The sequence below is a fragment of the Ammospiza nelsoni genome, chromosome 14, assembly GCF_027579445.1.
Source record: "Ammospiza nelsoni isolate bAmmNel1 chromosome 14, bAmmNel1.pri, whole genome shotgun sequence".
NCBI lineage: Eukaryota > Metazoa > Chordata > Aves > Passeriformes > Passerellidae > Ammospiza > Ammospiza nelsoni.
Window position 1 is genome coordinate 155,572 of NC_080646.1, and position 15,272 is coordinate 170,843.

Genomic DNA, 15,272 nt, shown 5'->3' on the forward strand with positions numbered 1-15,272 from the left:
AGCCTAGAACTCATTAATTATCATCTGTCTCTCGGCAAGGCCATAAACTCCCTGATAAAACACGAGGGAAAAGCTAAATGGTTGATATGCTTCATCTTTCTTGGGCTTGGTAAGCAGTTTTTGTTATTGGGTTGGACCACACATACACCAAACACACTAGAGTATGTTTAAATACAGTATAAACACCAGCAAGTTTACTTATTTCCTTCCAAGAGAACTACAGAAAAGTTATACTCAGTAGCATGGACATTCCAAATACTAGGAGCGTCTTTCATGAGAAAAAAAGACATAAGCTGAAAGAACTTGCCTCGGAGTAGATCAAAAAGTTCATTTAAACTCTGTACAGTAACCTGAATAAGCAGGCCAACTTGAAATTTGCAGGAGATGTGTCTGTTAAAAAAAACTGAAGGAAAAAACTGGGGAAACAGCTGAAGCAAATGAATTTAAAGGTCAATTATATTTTGTAAGAGTCTCTGCATTTTTATTGGATATAACAGAACAACCACCACCACTGTGAAAAAGCACAGACGAAACCCCCATGAAATAATAAAAGATAAAGGAATTTGAGTGTAGCTAGAAAAAAATTAACTTTTTAAAAGCTAATCTATTTGAGACAGGCTCTACCTACAGACTTGTCCAAGGAAGAAAACTAACATTTATTGCATCAGACACAGATATATATATAACATTGCTCTAAACTGGGGAAAAAAAAGTGAATTTTACATTTCAAATGCTTTGCAAGCAACATTAAAAGTTAACGTGTCACAAGAAATTGTTTCAGCTACCCTCCCCTTCCACAAAAATCTTTTCATCTATAAGCCCTAGTAAATACATTCCATGGTCCCTCCATTAGGGGTGCACCTGTAAATTACTACAATGTGATAAACAGAAGCAAATGGAGAAAAATGAGACACTTAAGCTGCTATATGTGGCTGTAGTACATCATCACAAATAGCTCAATAACTTTTTATGCTTACTGATTACCTGACCACAGTAGTTCTAATCTTGGCAACTGGCAACTGCCACCTCTACCAATGCAAGCTTGCAAACAAACGGATAACCTGAATCTTAACCATGTTTTCCATTGGTCATCTTTGCTTGAGAATAACTGGAGTCCAAATACCACCTGCAACCCTTTTTTAGTTCTCAGGAAGAGGCTAATAGACCTCCATATAGTGCCAGCTTTCTCTTTGCACAGGCAAAAAGAACTCAAGCCTCATAAAGCACACAGTAGGCAAACTAAGCATTCAGATGGCCTAAGTATACTCGAATATTAGTTGAATTGCCAAACCCATGTAAAAATACATTCTAAAATAACCTCTTTAAAGGGGATCTTCAAAGTTGGAAGACTATAAATAAACAAGAAACCAACTCCCTGCAGACTCAATCAGGGTTGTCAATTCCCAAGAGGTTCTTAGTCCTCCTTCATGATACATTTGACACAATTAGTACACGGTGCGAATATACTGATACATCACCACATTATTAAAAGTTGCATGTGCAGGTTTCTATCCATCTCCCCTTTCACAGACTTACTGGCAGAGGTCAGTTACTTCCCATAAAATTTCTTATTCAGAAGAAAGATCAGAAGATTGACGTTCACTTTTGCTCTGTCGAACAACTTCATGACAGCAACACCTTCATACTGCAGCTGCAAGAGATCCTGCAAAGAGACTATCTTAATGAGTGAAGAATTGTCAAGAGCTGACAGAGAATATATAAGACCCTGTAGTACAGTAGATCTTAAGGAATATCAACAAAAAAGTACACAGCATAACATAGAAAAGCAAGAGACTTATTAAAGAGCCACTTTTACTGTGAAAAAAATAGTCATTCTAAGACATTAAAGGTCTTGATTATTTTAAGCAGTGGGTTTAAAAAAATTACAAAAGAGAACAGAAATAGAAGACCAGCCATCTCCAGCCTTGTCATTTGCACAGTAGCCATAAACATTTAGAACATTTAGGTTTCCTATGTGCCTAATTCTATCATGTACCCATGAAGCATTACAACATTCCAGTGTCCCTTTCTGAAAGTTTTAGTGGCCACAGATCTCAGGGAAGTGGCTTACAGCGCTTCAATCTACAGCGCAAAAAGAAAAGGCATCTCAGTCAGTATGCATATGATGTCGATTCAACCTCTCAGGTGTTTACGTGGGTGGTATTTCTAGTTATACTTTGCTTTGTCAGCAATGCACCTGCACTGATTTTGTCTCACTGATTAAATTCTTTCCGCAATCCCACTCCTGCAAGTAACACAGTGGGTAGGTGTGGGCATATGGGTGGACGTGTGTGATGTTGTATCCCTTGTGCTGTCCTCTGACAACATCTGCTTTATCTGCAGGGCAGCGCTACAAAGGCATACTGGTATAGTAAACCATGTGACCTTGGGTAGCCCCACAAACCAACAAGTTAATGACCAGCTCTGACAGATTAGGACCGGAACTTACTAGGGGAGCCCTCAAAGCAAACAAAAGGTGTGAGGCAGCTGTCCATCCCAGCAGCCAAGCTGGCATGGACTAACTGCAATGCACGGTGCTACTGCACACAGTCTGTTTTGAAAGGCCTGAGGCTTCCACAACTAACAAACCTAAAGAAGACCAAGATGCACAGGGAGTGGGGAAAGAAAGGGACAGAGACACCAGGTGTGAAAATACTGGCATGAGAAAAAGAACAGGGAACCGTGAAGTCGGCATGCCTGTTCTGGTGGCCTAAGTAGAGGCTGACACCTAAGGAGGACACTTAAGAACCGGAAACAAATGGGTAAGTGTAGAGTAGCAGAAAGAATACCAATACACAATGACTGGCTGAAGCCATCACACACAAGCCTAGGTGCCACAGACTCCAAAGCTCTCCGCTGTAGCAGCAAATTGTTGAAAATGCAAGTTTTTGTTTTGTGTGTGTATGTGTATACATAATTAAGAACACAGACCGACAACAGGCTTTCATTAGCAAATAAACAAAAAGCAGTTTGGATCCCCTGTATGTGTTGCATCTGTTTCATCTGCAATAAATGGGTTATTTTTGAGAGCATTATTCAGACCATTTAGGCAAAAAATGTGTCACTGCTATTTTGATGAAGAGACTGGCACGGGAACTTACACGAGACTATTAAACAGGACAGTTCTTACCTGATAATGTAACATAAACGTTTCCATCTGTACACCCATGAATTTTGCTTTAACCTCAAAATCTCCCACTTCTTCTGTTGGACTGATTTCAAAAATCACGTTTTTAAACCTATGAAGTTGAGAAATGACAAATCACAGGGAGGGAATATATGAGATGAAACCTGAAGACAAATTTTTAAAAATTCTCTTCTTAACTCTTTATTCTATTATCCCCATTTGAAATGAGCCCATACAAGCCAAAGAGACTCAATACAACAATGAACAGAAGCCTAACAGATTCTATGTCCGGTAAATCCTATCTTCACAGAAGCATAGCAGGAAACAGGGTCATTTAATTTAGTTTGCAAAATCTAAGCAGTCTACTTTAGTGCCACATATTTATGCCTCATTTAGTGCACCGAGTACAAAGTATGACTCAGAGGTGAAAAAATTCTAGTAACAGCCAGCTCCTCTATATTCCACACAAGACATGCCAGCTTCTCAAGGCTAGCAAACTACAGCTGGAAAAACTCAAGCTAGCATAAAGCTGACTTTTCAGCAATGGAAGCTGTTAGGCATAATAACAATTCACCCAAGGAGGTACCCTCCCATAACTGTGGAGGTGACAGAGAAGCGGTTGGGGGAAAGACGATGTCATGTTTAAATCACATTACACTTCTCAATCAAAGAATTGCTTTGCTCCAACCAGAAAAAGAGAACTGAAGAGTGATCACTATGCAAGGTGTCTTGGCCCTAGGGATGCCAGCCTAGGTCATCAAAGCAACTTTTCCAGCTTCAATAACTAAGTCTACCAATAACACTAAAATTCAAATAACAGAATTGCGAGACAATGTCACACAGCCTCAAAGAGATCTCAAAATTTCTGGTCCTCAACTATCAGCACCTAGACTAGTTCTAAGAAAAAGACAGGAATTCAGCATATCTATTTTCCTTTTCCTCCAAAAAGGTTATTTAGCTCTAAAGAGTTTTAAATAATAGATACTCACTGGTTACCTTGCAGGTCCTCAATCTCTAAAAGCACTCCCTTCTCATGAAGTCGAGCTGCTGTGTATTTCAGAGAAATCTTTTTACTGTTTTTGCCTTTCATCTCTCGAGGTTTCTTGGAGACTCTGGGGAAAAAAGACAAACCAAACAAATTAGAAGGTCACAAGTAAAGACACTGCAGTAAATTTTCAATTCTATTTGAAAGAGGGCATAGAATCAGTACAGCTAAAGAACTGTAACTAATGATAGATAATTATGTACTTCTACTAGTCAGTTTACCCACAAAGCACTGGTAGCCCAGATCAGATCCTTAATTTTCTACTATTTACCACTAACATTTAAGCAGAATAATAATAATACCAAAGCAAACAAAAACCAATCAAAAAAACAAAACCAAAAAAATCCTACCCAAAACCTAAGGATATGGTACTTCATAAAAAGCAATACCATCTCTCATTAGGCAAAATGGGGTCTAATGACAACTGACATGGAGAAAAGCTGAGACTACTCAGAAACTTGCTTGTATTTTCATTCTGCAAACAAAAAGGGTTCACATTCTCACATATGACAGGAGAAGACAACAACTTTTTTTCCCCCCCAGAAAATCTAATTTGTCTAGCACTGTAACAGCTGACTTCATTTGGCATAGAAATGGGGACAATTTGTGATCAAGGGTTTCTTTGTAGGTAACTATGTTATTTTCATTCTAATAAGGATAACAGGACAGACTGACTGAGCAGCAAGTGCCTATGTGGACAACAACGTTTGTACCACTGGACTCTCCGCACTATCTTCTCCCAAAGGGAACAAAAAATCTTTCAAGATTATCTTTTTGACACCATTCATGGCAAGGGCCTCACCCTGTATTTTCTTACTGCTGCTGAGACCCTTTTGCTAAGACTATTGCTGTGGGAAAGAGCTTGGACAAGGAGCTTTGAGCAGATAGCATCATGGTTCTTCTTAGCAACACATGCTTTCTTGTAAGAAGCACCTCTAGGGCCGTGGAACCACCTGCTGCAGGTCATGAGGTTCAAGACCATCTAAGGAATCTGAAGGTGTGGAAGTCCATGGACCCTGATGAGACAGGTCCTCGGGGAACCAGTGGAAGAAGTGGCTAAGCCACTATCCACCATGTATGAGAAAATGTGGCATTCCAGTCAAGCTCATATCAACTGGAGAAGGAAAATAAGGAAGATACAATCTGTATCACTTCTGTGACTGGCAAGGTCCTCCTAGAAACTGTGCTAAGATACATGAAAAACAAGGAGGTAATTGGTGACAGCCAATATACCTTCACTCAGGTGCCCGGCCCATTTGGTGATCTGCTACAACAGGGTTAATATACCATTTCTGGATGAGGTTTTCTACTTCTTCTCCATTTCTGACTGACAATCATCTACCTGTATTTGTGGAGAAGCATTCAACAATGTTCCACACAACATCCTTGTGTCTAAACTGAAGAAAAAGGGATTTGATAGATGGACCACTTGATGGATAAGGATCAACTGGATGGTCACACTCAAAGAATTGCAGTCAACAGCTTCCTGTGAGGGTGGTAAGGCCCCGGGACAAGTTGCCTGGGAAGCTGTGGCTACCCCATCCCAGAACTGTTCCAGCCCAGGCTGGATGGGCCTTGGAGCAACCCGGTCTAGTGCAAGGTGTCCCTGCCCATGGCAGGGCGGTGGGAACCAGATTGTCTTTAAAGGTCCCCTCAAAACCAAACCATTTTATGGTTCTACAGTTCCAAGATACTTACTTGCCCTTGCTGGCCAAGTTATCCAAGCAGGTCTTTATGTAACTTTTGTAATAATCTACTTGTTCTCCATAAAAAGTAGCTTTGGAGTTCAAGGCACTGTATGTCTGCTGCAGCTTCACTAGCTCCGCCTTTCTTCTCTGACGGTATCTACGCTGATTTCTGATATCCTACAGCACAAAGAAAGGCAGAGACTTAACAGTGATTTGAGCTCTCCAGGTGCTCAGTCCCAGAGCCACTGAGTACTTGAAACACACAATTTGATTTTGCTTCAATGCAAGGCTTGAGCACTCACTTGCACTTGCCCCAGTTTAAGTGTCACAGCTTTTTCTCTGTTATGACTATTTGTGGAACTAAGTAACTCTACAAAGTTGCACCTTCTGTGGCTTTCTCAAACTTCAGTTCTGTTCTAGTTGCAATGACTAGAGTAGGCACTGAAAGCCCATGAGATAAAAGCAGTAATTCTGCCAGCACTGGAAAGTACCTTACAAATCGAGCGCAAGAACCATAGCAGCACACAGACTTCATTATTTTTCTTTGTCAGTCAGCGTTAAATATCACTTGCCTTAATATCTCAACAAGAAAACACTACATTCATTGACTGATACTTTAATTTGTGACACGTATAATCTATAGTACAATTAATTCTTATCAAATCCCTAAAGGTGATTATTTAGTTGGTTTACTTACGTAACATTTCCCAAATAGTTTTTCAGTAAACAATGTGATGTAAAATATATTGTCACTGTAGCAATATACAACAGTACTGGATCTCTTTTGTAAGTTTTTCATAGCAACTCTCCTCATAATTTAGGGATTATTTAACAGGCACATTTAAATCAAAATAACAATTAGGATGTCTTAGAGTTATGAGCAGAACTTCTTTGAGTGACTAAGCTTGTAGAGGCACTACTTGAATTAGTGAAATAGAGCAGAAAAACACATCACACGTCAGGACCTCCCTTCCAAGCTATTAAGTTTTTTCTTAAAGTATCTGAGAACCAGGCAACGCAGTCGTTTGAGAGAACAGAAACACTGTATAAAAGTAAAGGACTTTCCACATGCCAAGAGCTGGAAATGCTGCAACAAAAGGCATGATTGTTCTCTATAAATTAGCTACTAAAAACCTTACTCTCCCTCTGAAAACTCATGCCAGTTTCACAAAGCTGGAAACTGGGAAAACTATCATTACTAGGAAACCATCAAATGGTATACCTTTGCAATGTCATTAATTAGTTCCTGGTATTTATTTTTGGCATTCACTGGCCCTAGTTCTGTCAACTTCTTCAGGCCTGCCTTGATTTTTTCTTTTTTTTCTTGGAGATTCAAGTTGCCATCTTCCTTTACAGAGACAGATTTTTTCATCTTATCAGGAGTTTTAGCATCACGAATGGCCCGTTTCTGCATAGCTCTATGATGCTCTGCTTCCTAGAAGAAAACAAAAACCTGCAAGTTCATAAGCAGATCAATTACAACAAGACAAAAAGAAGCAGAGACAGATTGTCTGATCTCTGGCATAACACAGGATAAAGAGTTTTGCTTGGCGATTCCCATACTGATTCGAATGAAAAGATTTTGATGAACACATTCTACATATGGGGACCAGGAGAAGCCTATCTATCATCTAAAGTGGTCTTCTACATAAACAGTTTCTAGCAACTGCTGCAGGAGTAAGATTCACACGTACAATTTACTTCCACTGTACACCCTCCTGATTATCTTAACACTCTGCTCCATCATCAGTGGAGACAGTGTCACTGCAATACTTAAATGGAGAATCTCACATATATCTAGATAGATTATGATTTCCAAGTCTAAAACCAGCACAGACAAACAGCATCATACTTGCTCTGAGGTAGCTGAAGTTTCCAAAATTTCAGTCAGCGTCTCCCCTGGCTGGAAGCGGATTACATCAACAATTAAACGTTTTGTGCTGTAAAGAGATCAAGGATAATAGAAGAAAAAAAATTAAATAGAAAGACCTTTAATACTTTTCTGTTCTGCAACAATACCAATGCTACTGATTTATTTAAAGTCAGATTATTACTGGGTAAGTACTCAGGTAGGCATAGGCTAAACTAGACCAGAACCCTGACAAGCACTTTACGTTTTGGACAGTGCGTTATTGGAAACTGGTTCCTCGAAAGGTTCCTCTCTGTAATATGCACAATTTGCTTCCCAAAACTTCTTCAAACAGCAAGGAGGCTACCCCATATATTAGAAGGTAGTCCCAGTACTGCCAGGTGGACCACAGAAACTGCATTCAAGGTGAATGATAATGCAGGTAGCAGCCACAGCCCATCTGTGCAACCAGAAAAGCTCTGTAATATTATCCATCCATAAGCATGCTTCAGTGATCTATAACAGGTATCAAAAAACTCAGAAGGATTATTTTCTTATGTGGATGGGAGACAGGTAGATCTCAAGTGCAGCCTGGCAACAGACAGGGTCATTTCCTTGATTTGAGCTGAGATTTAATCACAGTCAGTGTCCACTGTGAAGCACTTCTGTCCTTAAGCCACACAATAAAACCAAATAGCATCTCTGTAGTCCAGCTGGAATTATTTTTGGAATCACACAAAGTGCATCGCATACGCACCTTCCTCATCATCCACAACTTAAATGACTACCAGTGCAGCTGGTAAATCTTTACTTTTGAAATCAATGTGACCTTTGTCTGGTGGGTAGGAAAATACTGATGTATCATTTAAGAAGTCCGGTAAAAGTTATTTTTGGAGACAAAATCTTCTCATGGGAGATGATTTGTCTGCCTACACCTAGTACATGCTGAGCAAAGATTTTTCAAACTGCCATCTGAGCAGGAATGCATAAGAGGAGGTAAGCATGCATTTGAACATCAGGTCACTGCTTTGTACATCTCAGCAATAGGGATTTGCTTAAAACCAGCCAAGAGTCACTGCTAGTTACAGGTTTTCCAGAATAAATATTCTGGCAATAATAAAATTATTATTGCGGAAATAATAATTTTGCGGTGAGATAAAATAACAGCCCATTGCTCTCTTTCCTTTAGGTTATAAGACCTATGCTTCTCAAAAAGGCTGTAAGTCTTCATCAATTAAAAGTCATGCCACAGCATGGAAAAGGACATGACTACAATCTCAGTGTATTTGGAGTAACAGACCCCCCACATTTCCTTAAATTATGCCTCAATGCTCTCATTTTCACATGCTGATTAACTGGTAAAATTCCAGTTGCTCCTTCTTTTAAGTAACATACCAGGCAGTTATCTCCTACTTACTTCAAAAGAATTGTTCTCGCATCCATCTCTGCATTCTCATCACCAGGAACGTCAAATTTATTAGTGAGTGTGAGAGAAACCTCAGTCTTTGCTAGCATTTCCCTGTTGGGGTCATTAACATTGCCAGAACCTTCCCCTGCCAAGCAGAGAGAGTTTATAGATTAAATCACATTCTTTACCTTCTTAACTGTTAGGACTTCGTAATTGTTCCCATAACAGACACAGAGAAATTAGACTGCTTCCTATACTGTCCAAAGGACACTTCAAAACCCAAACCAACTTTTAAAGACATCATCTTGAATATATCAGACTTTCTTGAATATATCAGACTGTATCTTGAATATCAGACTTTTTCATAATAAATCTGAGAGAACGCACCAGCCAGAAAAGCACCACAAAGTCACCACTTTGAATGCCTTAAAGATTTACATGCATTCCACACTCTATCTCAGTATCTCACTTAGAAGAGTGGCTGAACTGCCAAAAGCAGAAAACAAAAATGTGATGATGCCCATATGTCCATGTCCTCATCAAAATGCATGTTTCAAGGTAAGAGTAAAGAGCTTGTTAGCAACTGAGCCTATCATCATCTCTTGAACTAAGTAAGCTATCCCATCAAAAAGAAATTTTCTTCCTCTAACTGCACATGAACTTTCACCAGAACAATAGTTGGTAGCTTTCCCCCCATTTCTTAAAGGGTTGCAGGAAGATCTGACATATTAGCCACAGTGAAACAATGCACACAGGAGAAATGAAATGGGGAAGGAGGGCGAGTTCTAGCTAAACCCATGGTCTCTGCTTGTTCAGATAATGCCTCTTACAGTTCTTTGCCAGTGCTTGGAAGAAAATGTGCTTGCAATCATTCCTTTAGAAGATTCTAACCTTTCTGATTAAGCAACTTCAAGGTTAGTGTTTGCTGTCAGAGCATCTTCTCCAAAAACTGTGCCTGGTTTGCCTCCCTCCCCTCTGCTAGACTAGAAACTTCAAATAACTGCAACACAGAAACCAATGAGGGAGAAAAACTTGTGCATCCTTCCAGTATGTGTTACATCCTGAAGCAGTAAACTGTCTCAGGTTTCCAGAACAGTTTCACAGATTAGCAGTGTTAGTTCCTTCTTTTCCCAGCCAGAAGGGAATAAAATTCTATTTTCCTTATGGAAAGTAACTCTAAAGGAGGGGAAAAATGTTACCTGTCTGTTGGGGAAGATCACCTGTCCACATGCCAAAGACTCTTAAAGGAACACATGCAATTTAATACATTTATTACTGCACTCTGCAAGGAATACCTACAGGTCTCCAGTAAGGACGGATCCTTGCAAACAAACTGGAACAGGGACACAAGCACAGAGAAATGGCTCCAGTGTAATGGAACAAAGAAAATATGTCAATATCCATCTGTCTTCTGGAAACTTCTAGAGTGGGATGAGGTGAGGTGGGTGGGGAGAAGAGAAAGAACCCCTGGTTTTTTTTAGGGCAGTAAATTATGCAGAGAAAATATACTGCAACAAATCTGCAGCTGCTTTTTAGAGCATGTCCTCCCGAAGGACTTGTGATGATTTCTTGCTGTTTCTTTACTGCACTTTAAGTCATTTCAGGTAATATCACATATCACTTTAGCAGAATAAACTAGACCACCTATTAAAGACTCAATTGTAGGAACCTCTCCGAGATCATCCAGCAGCTCGTGAATTGGATCATTGTGCTCAGGAGCAATTGCATCTTGATGGTCTAAGAGCAACTAGATGAATAGAAAAAAAACAATAATGTTTTAACAATATATCCTTTTCTAGACAGTAGAATTTCATTACTTTAGGCTGGTATCTTTTAGAAAAAAATCACTGAACTCCAAAGCAGCAATGTCAATATTCAGAGCTGTGTCAATATCACAATATTGACAAAATCGTGACAATAATGTGAAAATACTCAAATGCTTTCCAAAGAAACTTAGTGAAGCTGTACCTAAACTACTATATTCGATAAACCAACAAGCTCTCACCAACTACAATCATTACGACTTTCGGCCTTGTATTTGGTACCTTTGTGTTTCAGACAGAAGCAGCATTTTCTTCACAAACACTGCTTATAAGGAGCAACTGTGACTAATGCATACTTACAGTGTGTGTATTGATGATTTCACCGATAGAAATATAAATTACTGGTTTAGTGAGAGTCACCAAGTCTGAATATTCATCAATATTAAATTTATCCTGCAATTCGGGAACCTCACAGGCCGCCTGAAAAAAACGTCTTCAGAACAAAGAAGGAGAGAACACTCAGTATGACTCTGAGATATGTCAAGAGTATTACCTCCCTGTGACAAGTTCAAGCATAGACTCTCCCCTTTAAACTATGGTACACTATGGCATACTACAGTTTGCAGCTTTAGTTTAGCACATCAGAAGCAAACTAGTAAATTCAATCAATTGATACTGGCCATGTTGACATTTGGTCATTTTCAAAATTGACAGAACTGCCTTCAGTGATCTCATTCTCCTGCCTCCACTGCATTATCATCCTTTGCCCCCAACTACCTCTGGTTACCCTTTTTCCAAAAGACAGGAGATATGACAATTCTTAAACAAAACCTTACTTCAACTACATGAATAGCTAAATGCCAACCTGCTTTATTCCTCATCACCACTAGATTTTCATATGCAACCAGGGTTCACACAGGACAGAAGAATGTATGTCCTGTCCAAAGTACTGTAATAAGCACGTGCAAAAGCAACCTTTATTTTGGACACTTGAAACTCTTGACTTTGCAATCTCATGAAAATAGAATCCATTGTTCATAAATCCCAGGTATATATTTTATCTCCCATTGTCACTGATGCTTGTGGCAGTCTGGACTGAAATCTTTTACTTTAAATAAACTGTATATTTGACAGAGACAGAATTTTTCATATTCTAAATTTACTGTTTTCCCTTTTTACTTGCAATGTTACCCTTCTACAAACTTCCCAACTTAATTAGCTACGTTCTTCTACCTGAATTTCTGGTATGACTGCAACAGGTATTCATTAATGATGCTTAGATGAGCATTGTCTCCCATGAACATCTTATTGGATGCAGCATGCTGTAACATCTTTGCAATGGAACCGAGGTTTCTGCGTTGATCTGTCGTCAGCTGACCTCCAGCTGAAAGGTCGATGATGTCGAATGCATCTGGTGCAACAATAGCTGGATTCATGTAGCGATAATAGAGTAAGTTGCCCACAATCTGGGAAAGAAAGAAGAAATGTATCAATAAACAAAAGTACAGGACCCAACCAAATTTTATTGAAACTACTCTGTGTTTAGATAAATTATTTTCTTGTAAGCTTCTTTCCAACACAAAGGTTCTGCTGTACAGAAGCACACACCATCCCAAAAGATCTACAGTGTTAAAAAAAACCAATATCATAAAGATGCAATAGGAAAGTCAACACAGAGGAAAGCCTGAGCACCATCAGTCACAGGACAATACAGCAGCAGATATTCCTATGCGTAAAGATTTAGAACTGCAACTTACAAAAATGTACGGATAGGAGATACTACAAGTTACCAATGAACTACTGATATGAGCATGAGAGAGTCTGTCAGGAGAATTAAATGCAACTGAATTAGCCTAACAGAGGGCAGAATGACCACAATATAGAGGAATCTGATAATGAAGTTTCAGTGTAGAGCAAGAGCCGATTTTTAAAGAAGCATAAAGCACTGGCTGCCATCTCTGACAAAGAAAAAATAGGGAAGAAGAATGGCACACAAGAAGGTAAATTGAGGAAATGATTTTCCATTTCTTGTCCAAAGCGCCCTTCTCTCTTTCAGAATAAAAGCCTTCTTCTATAACCCAGCAAGATATTCTGGCACAAATCCCTAGTTAGTGAGAAGCCATTTAATCCAGAAGTAAGAAAATCAGAAGTACAGAAAACAAATGGCATTGGATGCTTTGAAAATCCAATTTACCTAGTCAAATGTGAGCAAAGAACTACAAATAAAGATTATCACATTATCCATATGCTCACAATATTCTTCTACCCTGTGCTGGGTATTTTGCCAAAAGTAATTCTAGCAAGGAAAGGTATTAACTCACCGTGCTGATTTAAAGCAAAAGCTCTCTCACCACATGCTCATTTGCAGAAGGCCAGGTCACTGAACCTTGGCTTCACCTGCTTTTCATGTGACTAAAATGCATGGAAGAGATTGGGGTCTGAACAAACAGGTGAAAACACAGAGAAAAAACCTAGCCATTGGTAAGTCCCAGAAATTAATAACTGGTTTCAGTCAGGCCATGTTTGGACAAGTGTTTTATGCAAGCCTCTGCTGTACTCTCACAAATTATGCTGTGGGATGTTAACAGTCTGCTGACCATTAACAGTCTGCTTACTGCCAGTAAAAAGAAAAAAACAACCATGAAAGAAATTGAATTAATGACATTTGAACTTGTGGGGCAAAAAGAACAGTATATTATATGAGAATCTTCAGTTGCTAAAAAAAATCTACAGGTAGGTATTGCACGCAACTGCAGTTTTGACTTTCATGTGGACAGTTACATTATTTCCATGAGGATTAACAAAACCTGCAGTTTTCCACCTAAATTTACAGATGGAAGAAATTAATTCACCTGCATAGAAAGAACCGATGTCTCAGAATGGGAAAGCACAGAACTAGAAGAGAGAAGAAAACAGCATTCAGATTGGTAATTATTTTGTAATGAAGCAGAGGCAGAAAAGCTTAAAGAGACGTTGTCAAGTATTCTAATAACCAAACTATATATTGTATATTAAAAAGTAAAGCATTCATGGGAATAAAGTCAGAATTTCCCAGAAGCCACAAAATCAACGAAATTTCAACAAAAACCCCGATGCTGTAGTCATCTAAGAGCAACTAATATTAGGATCCTTTTAGTTCTCCAAACCAACTGAAATGCAAAATACAAAACTGACCAGGCATCATGGGAAGCAATTCTACATAGTGCCGTCAAAATATCCCAGTGTGTTCCAGATGGGGCATTAAGAATTTGGCACACAGACTTTTTAACTTGTCTCTTTAAGGAAGGAGCAGCAGGCAGTGATCACACTAGTTAACCCAAGGTTTATTTTCTAGGAGCAACAGTAAACCCCAGGTCAAGAAACCTAAAGGTCCAAATGCCCAAGATACTAAAAACAAAACAGAAGCATCAGGATACTTCCTTCTAAACAATGTATTACATCTCAAGCGATGTGTATGAAGATGACGTCAATAGCCTGATGTGAAATATTTTCTATCTGTAGAGGTAAATGAATAGGTTTACATGCGCTCCTCTCCAAACATACACCTAACAAGAGAGAAGAATGAGATGAGCTCGCCACAGCCAATTCGGCTGGCAATTCCTTACAAAGGTGTATAGATCCTCACCTTCAGAAGCTCATCCTCACCAGCATCAGGAAACTTCTCATGCAGGGAGTCTTTTAGGACCTTGGCAATGAAACGCATTCCATACCTGAGAGAAAGAAAAGGTCAAATAAGACTGCTGCAAGCATGAAGACACCAGCAACTTCACAGGGATAACAGTGGTGCATCAGACTCACGGGATTTTGTCCACTGAACTAATAATGGCAGAAAGGAACTTGTCTGTCACTGTCCTCATGTTTCTGATTGAGGCATCCAGGCGCGTCCTCACCTCTTCATGACTTAGGGCTTGCTCAGGAGTAACATCATATGGCAGTTTGCTATTTGAAAAAGTCAGACATATAAAGGAGAGTATTCCTCAGGCTAGTACACTTCAAGAACTGATAGCCTGAAACATATTCACTGCCAAAACCAGAAACTTATATTCACTTCGCTGCAAAAAATTATGCACTGCTTTTAATTAACCTGTTTGGCACCGTCAGAACTGAAATTCTTTTGCTTTTACTTCCTTTACTTTCCCTTGTGCTGGCCACTGAGAGAAAGACCCAGCTAACTCAAAATTGAATCTTTTTTACAGCATGCACACCAGGCAAAAAAAGCACCACTCATTATACATAGTGGTACTTCAGACTGCGAATTGGTGAAAATGAAAGCTACACATTTGAGTATTAAGATGATGAAAACTTGGACACAAGCAGAGCAGCATCCATAAAATCAATATAACATGCTGCTGAAGGAATGGTTATCCTTTTTTCAATCAGCTGAAACTACTG

The 15,272-nt window shown here is 39.3% G+C and overlaps 1 protein-coding gene across 1 annotated transcript in view; it reads right to left on the minus strand.

The window, feature by feature from the left end:
• Positions 1–454: 454 nt before the first annotated feature.
• The window catches only part of IQGAP1 (IQ motif containing GTPase activating protein 1), a 53,750-nt gene continuing 38,932 nt past the window's right edge, over positions 455–15,272 (minus strand). The window contains exons 27-38 of the mRNA XM_059481947.1: positions 14,679–14,819; positions 14,506–14,590; positions 12,114–12,346; positions 11,241–11,373; positions 10,762–10,864; positions 9,127–9,262; positions 7,713–7,800; positions 7,083–7,295; positions 5,871–6,037; positions 4,117–4,239; positions 3,131–3,239; positions 455–1,663 (exon numbers count right to left, since the gene is read on the minus strand). Coding sequence (XP_059337930.1) covers positions 1,550–1,663; positions 3,131–3,239; positions 4,117–4,239; positions 5,871–6,037; positions 7,083–7,295; positions 7,713–7,800; positions 9,127–9,262; positions 10,762–10,864; positions 11,241–11,373; positions 12,114–12,346; positions 14,506–14,590; positions 14,679–14,819 — 1,645 coding nt within the window. The 3' untranslated portion in view covers positions 455–1,549. The remainder of the gene's footprint in view (positions 1,664–3,130; positions 3,240–4,116; positions 4,240–5,870; positions 6,038–7,082; positions 7,296–7,712; positions 7,801–9,126; positions 9,263–10,761; positions 10,865–11,240; positions 11,374–12,113; positions 12,347–14,505; positions 14,591–14,678; positions 14,820–15,272) is intronic.